General features: G+C 50.0%; 1 protein-coding gene and 1 pseudogene across 1 annotated transcript; both read right to left on the reverse strand.

Annotated features, from left to right (window-relative positions):
* Nucleotides 1-217: 217 nt before the first annotated feature.
* On the reverse strand, nucleotides 218-3,030 carry LOC136480530 (uncharacterized). The gene is made up of 6 exons (XM_066478046.1): nucleotides 2,454-3,030; nucleotides 2,072-2,403; nucleotides 1,818-2,011; nucleotides 1,045-1,612; nucleotides 806-865; nucleotides 218-703 (listed from the first exon to the last, which is right to left on the reverse strand). The coding sequence occupies exons 1-6, from the start codon at nucleotides 3,028-3,030 to the stop codon at nucleotides 218-220; spliced, it is 2,217 nt and encodes a 738-aa protein (XP_066334143.1).
* Nucleotides 3,031-10,154: 7,124 nt separating this feature from the next.
* LOC136480531 (uncharacterized) lies at nucleotides 10,155-11,281 on the reverse strand (annotated as a pseudogene).
* Between the last annotated feature and the right edge of the window lie 3,033 nt (nucleotides 11,282-14,314).

A 14,314-nucleotide genomic window follows, 5' to 3' on the forward strand; every position in this document is an offset into this window, starting at 1 on the left:
CATATCCAGCCCAGCGTTCCCTCACCCGCAGACATGCACACACACAAAACTTACCCGCACACACGCACCTCCCGCGCCCACGCCGAGCCACCACCGTCGGCACATCCCACGCCCGCGCCGCCAGCCTCCCGCCCCCGCGCCCACGCCCGCATCCGTCCATGCTACCGCCGCCCCAGCCTCTAGAATCTCAACAAGCCCTAAAGTACTAATGGCATTGTTAATACAGAAGCATATCATTTACATTCCCTCCTTCCCTATTTCTGTCTTCAGGCTTTTTGTAGAGGTTGAAGTCCCCAACAATAAGCCAGTCGAAATCATCTGGCATTTGGATATTCTCAAACCAGTTCATAAATGCCTCCTTGCCTTCACTATCACAGGGTCCATAAACAGAGGTTAAAATCCAGGGATCATTGTTGTGAATGGAGAACTCAACTGAGCTTGCAAAGTCATTGTGAAAAATCTCACTGCCAGAGAACACAGAGCTTTTCCAGACAACAAGGACACCACCAGAAGCACCAATGGAGGGAAGAAAACAAAAAGCATCAAAGGAGCTAGGGCAAAACTTTCTAATATAGGAAATATCAAAAGTATCCCTCTTAGTTTCCTGGATGCTAATGATATCATAGCTACTCTCAGTGATTTTATTTCTAATGGATTCCCACTTATTTTCAGCGTTGATACCCCTGATGTTCCAATAGAGTACCTTCCAAGAACGAACTGAAGGCCTACTATCCATTAAGACATAAAAAAAGTGCAGCCCTAGTACAAGTACATAGTTCGGGCAGGAAATAAAGATAGTCTTTACATGAGCCAACAGACCAACAACAACAAAAGGGGTAACTGATAGTTCAGGGAGTAGGAATCCCTAACAAATGAAATAAAAAGGAAACAAAAGCATAACAACCAAAAGGACTCAAAGACAGTCCTTTTCTCCCATGCCCCAAGAGGTTGGCAGTCTTCAATTACTTTAGGCATCTTCAACATTCTTCTTGCTTGGGTGATCAGCCTTCTTGGAGGGAGCAGGCTCTACAGGAGCTGCTTTACCCTTCTTTTTCTTGCCAAGTGTACTGACAACGCCTTGGGAGGCACCAAGGTCTTCATCCTTCTTGGGGGAGCAGGTCCCATAGGAGTTGCTTTATCCTTCTTCTTCTTGCTGAGTGCTGCATTAGTGACTTGAGAGGCATCAAGATCACAAAGAGTGGAGCTAATTTTTCCGATAGTCTTGGAGGAGAGGGCTGGGGGCTTAGCATTGCAGCCAAGGCAAGCCTTATCCTTGCAGATTGGATCCTTGAAGCCATTCTTATTGATCTTTATCCTGGGACTCCTCCTAACATCACTTTCCACCATAACAGTGCCCCTCTTCTTTTTGGTCTTTTCTGTCAGAATCTCATCATCAACTGGAGGAGCTTCTTTGGGATCCACTAACACATCTTCAGCTATGAACTCTGTCCCATTTTGGCCTGCCATCGTATCTTCAGATGTAGCAACAGTGAGGGAAACACAGGAAGGAAAAGCTTTCACAGGGCAAGCAGCAGGCAAAGAGAATCCAATCTTTTGGCCATTGTCAATGCAGGATAGGAGAGCATTAGACTGAATGAACTCCTTGGCTCGGCTGAAGTGAGAAGGTAACAACAAGAGAGCAGTAAAGTAGCTGGCCCAGTCACTTGGAATGAGGAACTGTGGGATTTTGGAGCTGGGGCTGGGAGCCAAGTATTTAGCCCAAGGCCCAGGAGGCCCATCATAGAAGCTTGTAGCACTGCTCTATCCAAGGAGGGATGAAAAGACATCATTGGGCTGGCCATTGATCATAACAAAACCCACTTGCAAATTCATCATCATCCATGATATCATGTTCTTGAATTTCCAGAGGTAAGAAATTTTTTGCAGGTGCATTAAAGACAGGAATGTCCACCTCAACAGGTGGAGGATTGTTCAAGACATTGGCTAGCTCTTCTTGGATGGGATTCAAGGCTTCCTGATCAAGTTGCTCATCTTCCTCCTCTTCATTTACCTGATTGAGTAAGTCATTTAGTGCCAGAAACATCTCCTAAGGATGAGGTCCAGGAACAACAGGGTCAATAATCATTTCCTGCATATCAGGGACGACATTGAGATTGATATCAGGTGGATTCTCAGGATCCGCATTGAGGTCTAGGTTTGGGATTTCCTGAACATTGTCAGGCCAACCTGCCCAAACAGCATCAGCAGGTTGTTCATCCTGTCCTTCATTTGCTCGCCCAAGTCCAGCATGAAACAGATTGGGCCCTCCCTGTTGATTTGGCTGAGCAACAGGCCTAGGTCCATTCTGGCCGAATCCAAACAAGTCGAAGGGACCCCCAGGAGAGAAATCATTAGGCCCAGGAGCAGGGTCCTCATCCTGAGGTAACCCCCCAGCAATTGTCCCTGCAACACTTCACACTGCACTGTTCAGGATTCACCCTGGAACCCTTCACCTTCAGTGAGCACAAGAAACTGCGGGATGGACTCTAAATCAACAACACGAGCCCTAACCAAGATTCTTGACAGATGCCTACCATCATCTACCCAGGAAATGACTCTTCCAAAAGAATAGATTGTATTGACCACATACTCATCCTCCCGGAAATCTGGTGGATAACCCAACAAGAGCATCAAACACTCTCTATTGAAATTGGTAGCACGCCAGTTTCTCCCTTTATTATGCTCAACAAAAATAATTTTGACATTGCCAAAGATATAAGCACCATGCTGGATCAACCAATCTCTATCAAATGCATTTCTGAATCTAACATAAGCTTGACCAAGATGCGTCGGTTGCATATCCGTGAAGACAACATGCTGATCATTCACTAAGAAATCCGAAACAACATCCCGAATAGCCTGGAATGTTACCTGCTGCTCTGGCATAGGATGAATGGAGACGATGGCCAAGTCTTGGTGCTTGGCTCGCGGACGCATCAAAACCACTCTCTCCATAGGCTTGCGCTCTTGAACATCAATGCGATGCAGGCCTTCGGGGAAAGGCGCAGGATCGGCGTGAAAGTACGCCATTGTCGATTCCTCTTCGTGGAGTTTGAGATAATGGGAGTTCTGCAGACTGGGGTTTTCAGGATGAGCAACAAAGTCTGCAGTAGACGGCGAAGAGCCCTAAAGGTCCCAATGTATAGTGGGGGAAGGCCAAGGGACACCTGAAAAATCTGTGAAGTCCTGAAACCGTGGAGGTGTGGAAGGGCCCGCAATCATACGTGCAGGGTTGAACCAGCCCGAGTGATCAAATGATGGGCCAAAATCCTTTGCAAAATTATCCAGGAAACGCCCGTTCACATGATTCTGCAAACTTTTCCAATTCTCACGGCAAGAGGCTGCCACATGGCCCCACCCAAAACAAGTATTACATTTAATAGGAGCCTTGCATGCATACCTCGGGTGGGAAGAAGAGTGACAGCGCCGGCATAACACGGGAGCCGAAGAGGGTGAACTAATAGCACCATGAGAGCTATCATTAAGAGAACCCAGATTCAAATCCAAATTCAGAGAACCCCGCTCAATACTCTGCCGTTGTAAAGCAAGATCAAATCCCTGAAACTGCTTATCTGAAGAAGAACTTGGGCGGGTCTGAGTGAAATGCTCAGGAGGAGCACGACGCATCACAGGGCGGACTGAATCCCAACTCAAACGATCAAAGACTGAAACTCTCAGAAAAGAGAGGCTATCAAAGACTGACTTGCGATGAGCATTGGGAGCGGCAATCTGTCGAGCAGGTGGAGTGCGGATTGGAGCTCTTTTCGCACCTGTAAGAAACGCAACAGGCCTCTTGGCAGGAAACTGCTTGGCTTTGGGAAGAATTGTTGCAGGCTTCTTGACAAACTCAGCATAAGAAGTTTTCCCCATTACCTCAACCCAAGGATAAACTGGCAGGTTGCTTGAGGAGGAGCGAGCAGAGAACAAACCGGCTTCATTGAAGAGATGGAAGGAAAGCTCAAGTTCAGCACAGATAAACTTTCTGATCTTGTAAACTTCAAAGCCAATGTCCTTGGAAGAAACTGAGAAGAGGAAGATCCGATCCTCAACCATACAGACATGAAAAAGCTCCGCAGGGCCGCCCAGAACGGCGCTGAGGGTGCGAGCAACAAAACCTTCCTCAAGACGGGAAATGCATCTACCAAAAGCCACAAGCAACGAGAAGATGCCAAGATGATGCTCATCAGGAGCCACAGCCAGCCCAAACTTGTCCAGAATGAACGCAGAAAACTTATCCCCCACAGAGGCCGAGGAAAAAAGGAGGCAAACCAGCAGAGGAAGCCATGTCGGCAGGGGAGGGTGGAGGCAGGAAGGGTAGGAGCTCACCGGAAGAGGGAAGGGAATGAAGGCAGGAGCTCACCAGAGAGGCAGAGGGAGGGAGGAGGGCCAGGGGCCGCTCAAGCCGCCGCCGGGGTCGCCCCGGTGGAGGGGGGGAGAGCCCTACGGGAACGCCTCATAGTCTTCTGATTAGGTTCTTGATCTTGGCCAACAAGGAGCCAGTAGAAGCTTTTTAGCTGAGTGCAATGCTCTAAGGAGGATCCGCCACCGGAAATTAGTGAAGGTGATCACTGTGTGCTGTGGCCTGGACCGTAATGGTGATGAATTCAAGGCACTTGTCCTAGAATATATTTGCAATGGGAGTTTAGATGAGTGGCTGCATCCAGACAAAATGACAAATAGCATGACCAGAAGAAGTCTAAGTTTGATGAAAAGACTCAACATTGCTCTAGGCATTGGAACATCTTCACGATCATCATATCCATCCACAGATAGTTCATTGTGACATTAAACCAAGCAACATACTTCTAGATGATGATTTGGTTGGACATGTTACAGACTTCGGTTTAGCTAAGATAATGTCCTCTGAAGCAGGCCAGAAAAAACATCCTGAAACTGAAGGCAGCTCATTTGCAGTCAAAGGCACAATTGGATATGTCCCCCCAGGTCAGTAATTAAACTGTTGTTGACACATACGAATATGTTGCTGTTCTGAAGATTATTTATCTGACAAACTGATAATATTAATTTTTATGTGATATATTTATAATATAGCCATAAAAATAAAAAAATAAATCCATTTTCTGTATATGGCAGAGTATGGATCAGGATCTGAAGTCTCGATGGATGGTGATACATATAGCTATGGGATGCTGCTTTTGGAAATGTTTACTGGAAGAAGGCCAACTAACAGCTTCATCAATGGTGTGGCAAATCTTGTCAACTTTGTGAAGATGGCTTATCCTAATAATCTACTGGAGATACTTGATGTTACTGCAACATACAGTGGAGACGCAGACACCCAAGCTATACTAGATATTCTCATTTGTCCAATATTTAGAGTTGCTTTAGCGTGTTGCAATGACTCGCCAAGACAAAGAATGAAGATGCACAACGTAGTGGAGGAGTTGAATGCTATTAAAAAAGGCATGCGCTGTTGATTTGAGAGGCCCTGCTCATGAATTACGGGCAGACATATGAACTAGGCTAGCAATCAGGTGGCTCATTTTTATGTTTTTTGAATAATATTATTTTAATTAGCAATTGCAGAACTCTTGGTTTTATAAAAATTATAAAACTTGCATCCTATCGGCTCTTCAGAAGCCGACAGGACACTTATCACCTAACAAATGGTGACAGACCTACATAACAGCCAAAATCGTAAAGCAGAGTCCAATCGGCAAATAATAGCCGACTAGAGCCGATTCAGCCATCAACTACATACATTTCAGCTTCACAAAAGCATGTATTTAGCTTTTTAGTTTGTGTAGAAAGGAATAGGGGAACACCTCACCCCATTAGGGAGGGGTGATTTTCATATATATAGTCGCAAGTTGCTCAGTACAATTACAATTAGACCCCTAAATATATATACATCTAACACCCCCCAGTCATAGCGGGAGGTTCACGGACACATAGACTGGACCGAAAATTAGTGAATAACTATACAGGCATGCCCTTAGTCATGATGTCCGCGAACTGATGCGAGGACGACACATGTAGGACATGAACTTCACCAAGCGTGACCTTCTCGCGGACGAAGTGGATGTTGATCTCGATGTGCTTGGTCCGTCGGTGATGAACAGGGTTGGCCGTTATGTAGACAGCACTGACGTTGTCACAGAAGACAACCGTGGTGGAGGGAAGTGGTAGATGGATCTCCTGGAGAAGCTGGCACAGCCAGCAGCACTCAGCAACGGCATGAGCGACAATATGGTACTCTGCTTCAGCACTGGAACGAGAGACAGTGTTCTATCGCTTGGCGGACCAGGACACCAGGTTGTCGCCGAGGAAGATGCAGAAGCCAGAGGTGGAGCGACGTGTGTCGGGACAGCCCGCCCAGTCAGCATCAGAGTAGGGGGTGAGCTGGTAGACGGGTCCGGTGCCCAGGTGAAGACCGGCGGAGAGGGAGCCCTTGATGTACCGGAGAATGCGCTTGATCGACGGAGGTGAGGCTCGTGGGGATCATGCATGAACAAGCACATCTACTGAACAGCATATGCCAAATCAGGCCGTGTTAAAGTGAGGTGCTGGAGGGCACCAGTGAGACTCCGGTACTCGGAGGGGTCGGCCACCGGGCACCTGTGGTGGCGGGCAGCTTGTTCCGTGTGTCGATGGGCGTGGCGGTGGGATGGCATTCAGACATGCCTGCCCGCTGGAGAAGGTCAACGGCGTACTGACGTTGCGACAAGAACAGCCTGAGCTATAGCGCGTCACGGAGATGCCGAGGAAGTGGTGAAGGTCGCCTAGATCTGTCATGGCGAACTCAGAGTGGAGACGTGCCGTGATGAGCTGTAGCAACTCACAGGATGAGGCCATGAGAATGATGTTGTCGATGTAGAGGAGCAGGTATGCGGCGCGATCTCTGTCTTTGTGGACAAACAGAGATGCATCAGACTTCGACGCGGTGAATCCCATGCCGCAGACGTACGTGGCGAAGTGCTGGTTCCAGGCCCTAGGGGCCTGCTTGAGCCCATACAAGGACTTTTGCAGGAGACAAACATAGTCATGTTTGGTGGGGTCGATGAAGCCGGACAGCTGCTGATAGTAGACCGTCTCCTCGAGGTGGCCGTGGAGGAAGGCGTTCTTCACGTCCAGCTGATGGATGGGCCAGGAACGCGAGGCGGCGATGCTGAGGACGGTGCGAATCATCGTTGGTTTAACAACCTGGCTAAACATCTCGTCGTAGTTGATGCCGGCCTACTGTGAGAAGCCACGGACCACCCAGCGCGCCTTGTGCCGAGCGAAGGAGCCGTCGGAGTGGTACTGCGTGAACAACCATTTGCCAGTGACCACGTTGGCACCGGGCGGACGAGGCTCAAGGCGCTAGGTACTGTTGGGGATGAGAGCATTGTACTCGTCGGCCATCGCAGCGCTAGTTGGGGTCGGCGAGGGCACTGCGATAGTTCGCTGGAACTGGCGAGGCAGTCGTGGCGGATAGGTTGAGGCACTCCACTAGATGTAGGCTGCTGGTTTGAGACTGCGCCACCGGGCGCGAGGGAGGTAGAGGCGCTGGTTGCTTGTTCTGTGCTGGGGGCAGCACCGTTTGCACAGGGTTGGCGGAGGAGGACGGCGCCATTGGCGCCAGAGTCGACGCCGGAATCGTCTGAGTCGTGGAGACCGGTCGATGTTGCCGCTGGTAGGTGAGACCAAATTGGCCCGACCCGCTCGGGCGCGGAGCAGTAGGGGACCCACCCGACGGCGGTGTGGAGGCAGGGCCCCTGTCCTCAGGTGCAGGGGCAGCCGGTGGGACGTGGCTGGGTAGGTGGAGGGGGCCAGCATAGAGGATCGCTAGGTCAGGCTGCTCATCCTCGCTGAGTGAGGGAGCAGGCGTTGGAGCGGCCAAAGAGGAGGGCGGTTGCTCGACACCCGAAGGTGGATCGACCGACAAAGTAGAAGAAGCATCTAGCAACAGAAAGTCAAGTGAAGATGCACCAGATTGTGTAGCAGCGTATGGAAACACCGACTCGTCGAACACGACATGTTGGGAGATGATTAGTCGTCGCGAAAGGATGTCAAGGCACCGGTAACCCTTGTGGTTAGATGGATACCCGAGAAAAATGCAAGGTGCAGAACGAGGCGCAAGTTTGTGGGGAGTCATGGCACCGAGGTTAGGATAACATAGACAGCCAAACACTCAAGGGTGGGAGTACTCAGGGAAGCTGCCATGAAGCAGTTGGCATGGGATTCTGTTGCCAACAGAAGAAGAGGGGCGCCAATTAAGCACAAAAGTGGCTGTAGCAAGTGCCTCGGTCCAGAAGGTTGGCGGCATGGAAGCATGGATGAGAAGGGTGCGGATGGTGTTGTTGATGGTGTGAAGCATATGCTCAGCTTTGCCATTTTGCTGGTAAGTGTAGGGGCAAGAATGGCGAAGCAGAATGTCACGACTGGACAAGAAGGTAGACATGGCATTATTGATGAACTCGGTGCCATTGTCGGCCTGAAAACACTTGGGAACAAAGTTAAATTGTGTCTGAACATGGGCAACAAAATCAACAAATTGACCATAGACTTCAGATTTTTGGCGTAGCGGAAAGGTCCAGCAGAAATGAGTGAAATCATCAAGGATGACCAAATAATATTTATAACGCGTGTTGCTAAGGACTGGAGAAGTCCAGACATCACAGTGAAGGAGAGCAAAGGGTTCTGAAGTTGTGGATGCTGAAGGAGCAAAGGGTAGACGCATGTGTTTGCCAAGCTAACATGCATGACACAGGGAAATATTTGGCTTATTGCATGAGATGGCTGACATATTCTGTAGGGTGTAGACAGCATGAGGAGCAGTTTGGCCAAGACGGCGATGCCACAAAGCTGTCGACAAAGCAAGGTTGGATGGGCAGCGGCAGTGTCAGGGATAGTTGGGAAAGGGTAGAGGTCACAGTCACTGTTGCAGCGAAGGGTCACTTGCCTAGAGTGGAGATTTTTAATGGAGAAACCCATAGCGTCAAATTTGACAGAACAATGGTTGTCGCGAGTAAATTGGCGAACCGAAAGAAGGTTACGAATTAAGGAAGGTACGACAAGGACATTATTCAAGACGAAATTCGAGTGTGGTGTGGGTAGAGTAGAAGTGCCTCGTGACGAAACAGGGAGATTGTTGCCATTGCCCACAGTGATGTGAAGAGGAGAGAAAGAGAGGCAAGACAGAAGTATACCCTTGGTTGTCGAGATATGGGAGGTCGCGCCTGTGTCGAGGACCCAATGGTTTGCCTTCTGCGGGGGACACGGCGGATGACGAGTCTGTGGGGGCATAAAGGCCACAAGGGTTTGCGGAGCCGGCCCAAGAATACCGGGGCCACGCCAGGCCGGACGCTGCAGCTGCTGGCGAGGCAGAGGACTAGAGGTAGAGTAAGTGGTCGACATGGCACGCGTCAAGCAGAGTTGGGATCGTGCAGGACCAGGTAAGAGTGTACGCGGCAGGAAGAAGGAAGGATGCGCACAAGGTGCTGGCGCGGGCAGAGCGATCGCGTGCGGGAGAAGGCCGCAGGGGGGGGGGGGGGGGGGGGGGCAAGCAGAGAGGGAGAGAGAGCGCGTGCGGACGCTTGCACGGACGTGACCAAGTCACGTAGGCATGCAGGTAAAGGGAATATTTCGTGGAGGAGAGGCGATCCGGTTTGCTATGTTTAGAATATAGTATATACGTGGCTGTGATGGGGATTGGAAAGCCAACGCGGGAGGAGCGGATCGCACTACGGACTGGGCTCGGCAAGCGCTCGTGTGCGGGACCGGCCGGGCTCATGAAACTGCCGCGACGAAAGAAGATAATATAAGCTTATAATATAAGCTTGCCATAGTTCCATATGGACCATTCCACTTCCAACCCAAAAGAAGATAATCAGCCTGTTCGCTGGTTGGTTTCTGGGCTGATAAGCCCGGTTGGTGCTGGTTTGTTGTGAGAGAAAAACACTGCATAATGGCTGATAAGCCCTGGCTGAAACCAACAAGCGAACAGGCTGAATAGATACATGCCTAATTAACATCCAACACGTTTCAGATCAGACTGATACCCTTGTAGTAAGTTGTAATCATTACCCTCAAGCAAAAGGCTGACATATTGAGCATGAAAAATATAAACACCAGACTTACTGAGATCACAGTCTCGGTGATAAGCACCGATCAAAGCATTTAACAGCCGGCAATCTCAGTGACAGAATAGTTCAGACCAGAGGGAAGAGCCACGTTGCAGGTACAGAGCCACGCTCCCAATGCCCACTTGGTACAAAGGGCGAGACAGTGCCGTCTTTCATGTCATAGACCTTGCAAGAATCAGAGGCAGAGCCCCCCTCTTCGTACCAGTCATGATCCTCATCATCTTTGTCCAGGAAGATAATGCGGTCCCCTGGCATCTCCTCCGCAGAGACGCGAACGAACCTGGAGCACCGCCTCTGCAGGAAAAGCACCTGGTCATCACCAATGGTCGTCACCTTGGTCCACTTTGACTGCTGGAAGTCCGCCCTGAACACCTCGAACTCGATCCCCCCGGATGGGATAAATGTGCCTGACACTAACCATCTGGGTCCTATCCTCCGCTTGCCATATGTCTTCCTGTGCACAATCAGCAACGTGCCATGTGATTCGAATTCGACCAGGTAGAGCATTTGGCATATGCCCGCAATTGCAGGACGAGGAATCAAGACGCTGCTGACAACCCGTCGACCTAAAGCCATGGATCTCCCGTTCGGTGGTCCACACTGATGTCGATTTCAAAAAGGCCATGGTTCTAGTCACTGAGGACATAGAGCTTTCCTTGGTGGAATGTCATATCATCATACAGCAAAAACTGGTGATCCACATGTACCGACCACCAGGAGGCCGCCCCTGGCTGGCACAGCGCTACCCTGTCACTGTTCTAAAACCGGATGAATGTGGCGATGAGTTGACCCGAGAAAAATACCAGTTTGTATATAGTCAGCTTCTCGGGGGCGTCCTCCATTTCAACCCATGAGACCCGTGTCTCACTCACACCGTGGCGACGTGGGGCTCGGACGCGGAACAGCTGAGGAAGTGTCACAGTGGCGTTGGAGAACGGATCCCTCAAGAAGCAGCCGTCCTCGGTTGAGAAGGCCAGCCAGTTGCCACAGGCATCAGCATAGGCTGTGCAGCACGGGAAGCGGAGCGGCTCGCTCCCAGGGAGGGAATACACTGTGCCGTCTGGGAGCACGAGCAGCGGCAGTGGCGAGGGCAAGGGGACCTCCCACGTGGCGAAGCGGATGCGGTCCACGTGCGCAGGCAGGTGGCGGAGGACCAGGCCGGCCAGCTCTAGCGGGATGTCTGACCACGACGTTCAGTGGCGGATCCACGGGGGGGGGGGGGGGGGGGGGTGTGCTAGGGGGGCAGCAGCCCCCCTGTGGGAAGTGATTTTCCTTTATATTTACTGTAGCAAAAACATGACTTCACCGTTAATCTTCGACATTTGTTCTAAATCTCTATTGATTAGCCCCCCCCCCCCCCCCCCCCCCCCGAGGTGCTCATCTTGGCTCCGCTAATGACGACGTTCCCGTGGTATCCGCCATCAGTCGATCCGACCTTGCAAACACGATCACGAGAAACAGCTGCCGTCAGCGAGGAAACACATTGCGTCAATAAGCCGGTGGCAAAACGCCAGCACCGTGGGCGCCGCGCGCTAGCATCGCAGGCAAACAGGCAATGCATCGAACACCTTGCGCGTGCGACCCGCGGCGAAAGCAAGAGGACCGGAGGGAGTAGGGACAAAGGAGCGTCGAGTTCGGGGGAAGGAGTGCTGGCGCATTACCGGAAATCGACGACCGCGGCAAGTTGGATCGTACACCTCCTCTCGCTGTTCGGGCGGAGGCGGTGGGGGCGGCCCTGCCAGCGGCAGAGCTTGGTGGGCACTGGGCAGGTCTAGGAGGGAAGAGGAAGAGTTGCGCCGTGCTGCCGACTGCCGTGGAGGTGAAGCGGTGGACTGCAACTGAACTCAAAGCGGGCCAAAAGCCAAAGCCCAAAAGAACTTTATAAAAAAAAAGCCCCAAAGAATCCTTTTAGAAAATGAGTTGGTTATGTTATACCGTACTCCTTCCACAATTTCCATCACAACATTTTAAGTCGTTTTGTATGAATTTTGGTGCTCCATTGGTGCTGCACAAGAATTTTTTTATTTGTAATCTCATATATGCGGAACCAAATTTGAACGAGCAATTTTGAATGGATTTCACAACATAAACTCATGTAGTATTTATTTACATTTTAGTGTTATTTTTAACTTGTGGATTTTCTTTACAATGAATTTTCACCATCCTTCAAAGCTAGAACATTCTCACTGAATGCCAACTGGTCGACCACACCTTATGTTCTTGATCTTATCTTTTTGAATCAAAGGTGTTCCTTTGCAGGCATATATGTTTTTTTATTTAATTGCAGACTTGAAATTTTTCACATTATCTCACCTACTATAATATTATCTTTTCATTATAAAAAAAATAATTTAGTTCTTCTAAAATTTTAATTTGCACTATTTTCTATAGATTGTCCATTTTAGCAAGAGTTAGATCTGTTCGACCACTCAAAGTTTTCTTTATGAACAAAAATTACTACTTTTATGGTATATTTCCTATCTTCTATCTCCTATCCCCTATACCTAAAATAGGAGAACCTTACTAGCTTATTTTTCTACAATTTGGTGAAGCCACGTCATCTAAATTTATTAGCCCTCTCTCCCTGCTGAGTCAGACTCCATGAAATCCAAATCAGAAGAGACATCGACGCCGATTCCTCCCACCAATTGATGCATAGGAAACGGAACAGGACACTGAGCCGTCGACTCGTGAGTAATTATATTCCTTGATGCATCAGGAACTGAAACAAGAAGAGAGCGTTTGATTGATGAGTATTTATATATGATAATGATACGATTAAGACGTTCGGATGGACGGACACCTCCCATCGCTCACTCCCACACGCGCTCGTGCCCCTCCCCATTCTTATGCCTTCCGCGCTCACGCCCCTGCCCCACACTGATGACGCGGCCATGGCTGCTTCCTTGGCCGGTGGTGGCGCGCTCCCCTACCCCGACGTGCGCGCTCTCCCACCCCGGCGTCCTCCTCCCTCACCCTAGCGGCTCCTTCCCCCACCTTGGTGGCGCCCTCCCCCCGGTGTCCTCACCCACCGGAAGCGCCCAACGTCCGTGGATCCGGTGGCCCTCTCCCCCACTTTGGTGAGATCCATGGAGCACGAGCAAGATCCATGGAGGTGGCACGACGGTGTTGCGGGTGAGTGGGCGGCTCTCCTACACCCTGGCGCGATGCCCTCCCCACCCCTGGTGGCACCCTCTCTCACCCCGGCGCCCGAAATCGACCGGCCCATCCTTCCCTTCCCGTATGTTGCATATGTATTTTTCAAGTGTTTCAGATGTATGTTGTAATTGTTTCATATGGATGTTGCAAAAGTAGATCGGGGATGTTACACTTACACATGTTGCCTATGTTGCAATTGTTTTAGAGGCATTTTGCAAGCATATGTTTTGAGTATTTCATATGTTTCAGAGGTATGTTTCATCTATGTGTTTCCGGACGCATGTTGCAACTGTGTTTATCTGAATGTTGCATATGTTTCACACATACGATGCACGTGTTTTATTTGGATGTTGAGTATGGTTGCAATGGTTTTCAAATGTTTTCAGGTGTTTTTTTAAGTGTTTCAAAAGCATGTTTCAAGTGTTTCAGCTGCCTTCAGACGTATATTGCAACAGTTGTATTTGAATGTTTCAAAAGTAGATCAGGTGTTGCATATCTCCTCCCCACCTTTTGTTTCATCATCTCTCCCGGTGCTGGCAGGGCATCCATACGATGCCGCAGTCGGGTCCTTCCGAATCGGAGGCGCCGCGCGCTCTTCCCCTTTTATCGCTCGGGCGGCGCGGGCCCTGCATGGAGCGTGAAATGGAGTGCAGTGCGCGGGCATCCATTGATTCAAATGGCCTGCCAGCATCTCCATTCTAATCGATGAGACGAGCACGATTGGGCGAGGCTTGGATTCCTAGACCTGACGCAGGCAAGAAGGTCGTCGATGGTGTTGACGGTCACTAAATGCCTATTTTGACCTTCAACATTGCACTAAAAATGGGAGAAAACAACAACATACGTAGTGATTTATGTTTATAATTCACCTATTTCCACTTGTACTTGGAGATTTATTTGTATGCAGGAATTTTGGCAAAAATGGCACAAAACATGCACATAGGAGGCAAGTGGAAGTGGCATGAGGGTCTGGGTCCACTTGGTGGGGCCGACCGGCCCCACTTAGGTGCTGCCCGGTGCCCCTTGGCCACCTGCCACGTCACTGATCCTCCCCAAGTACTAGAAAC

This window comes from Miscanthus floridulus, chromosome 9 (genome assembly GCF_019320115.1).
Source record: "Miscanthus floridulus cultivar M001 chromosome 9, ASM1932011v1, whole genome shotgun sequence".
NCBI classification, from domain to species: Eukaryota; Viridiplantae; Streptophyta; class Magnoliopsida; order Poales; family Poaceae; genus Miscanthus; species Miscanthus floridulus.

Bases quoted from the DNA above. Each gene is read 5' to 3' on its own strand.
- LOC136480530 (XM_066478046.1), bottom strand. From the start codon at position 3,030: ATGGCGTACTTTCACGCCGATCCTGCGCCTTTCCCCGAAGGCCTGCAT. The intron at 2,012-2,071 runs GTTGTTCCTGGA...TTACTCAATCAG, and splicing joins AGGAAATGATTATTGACCCT to GTAAATGAAGAGGAGGAAGA. The intron at 1,613-1,817 runs GTTTTGTTATGA...TTCTCACTTCAG, and splicing joins GATGATGAATTTGCAAGTGG to CCGAGCCAAGGAGTTCATTC.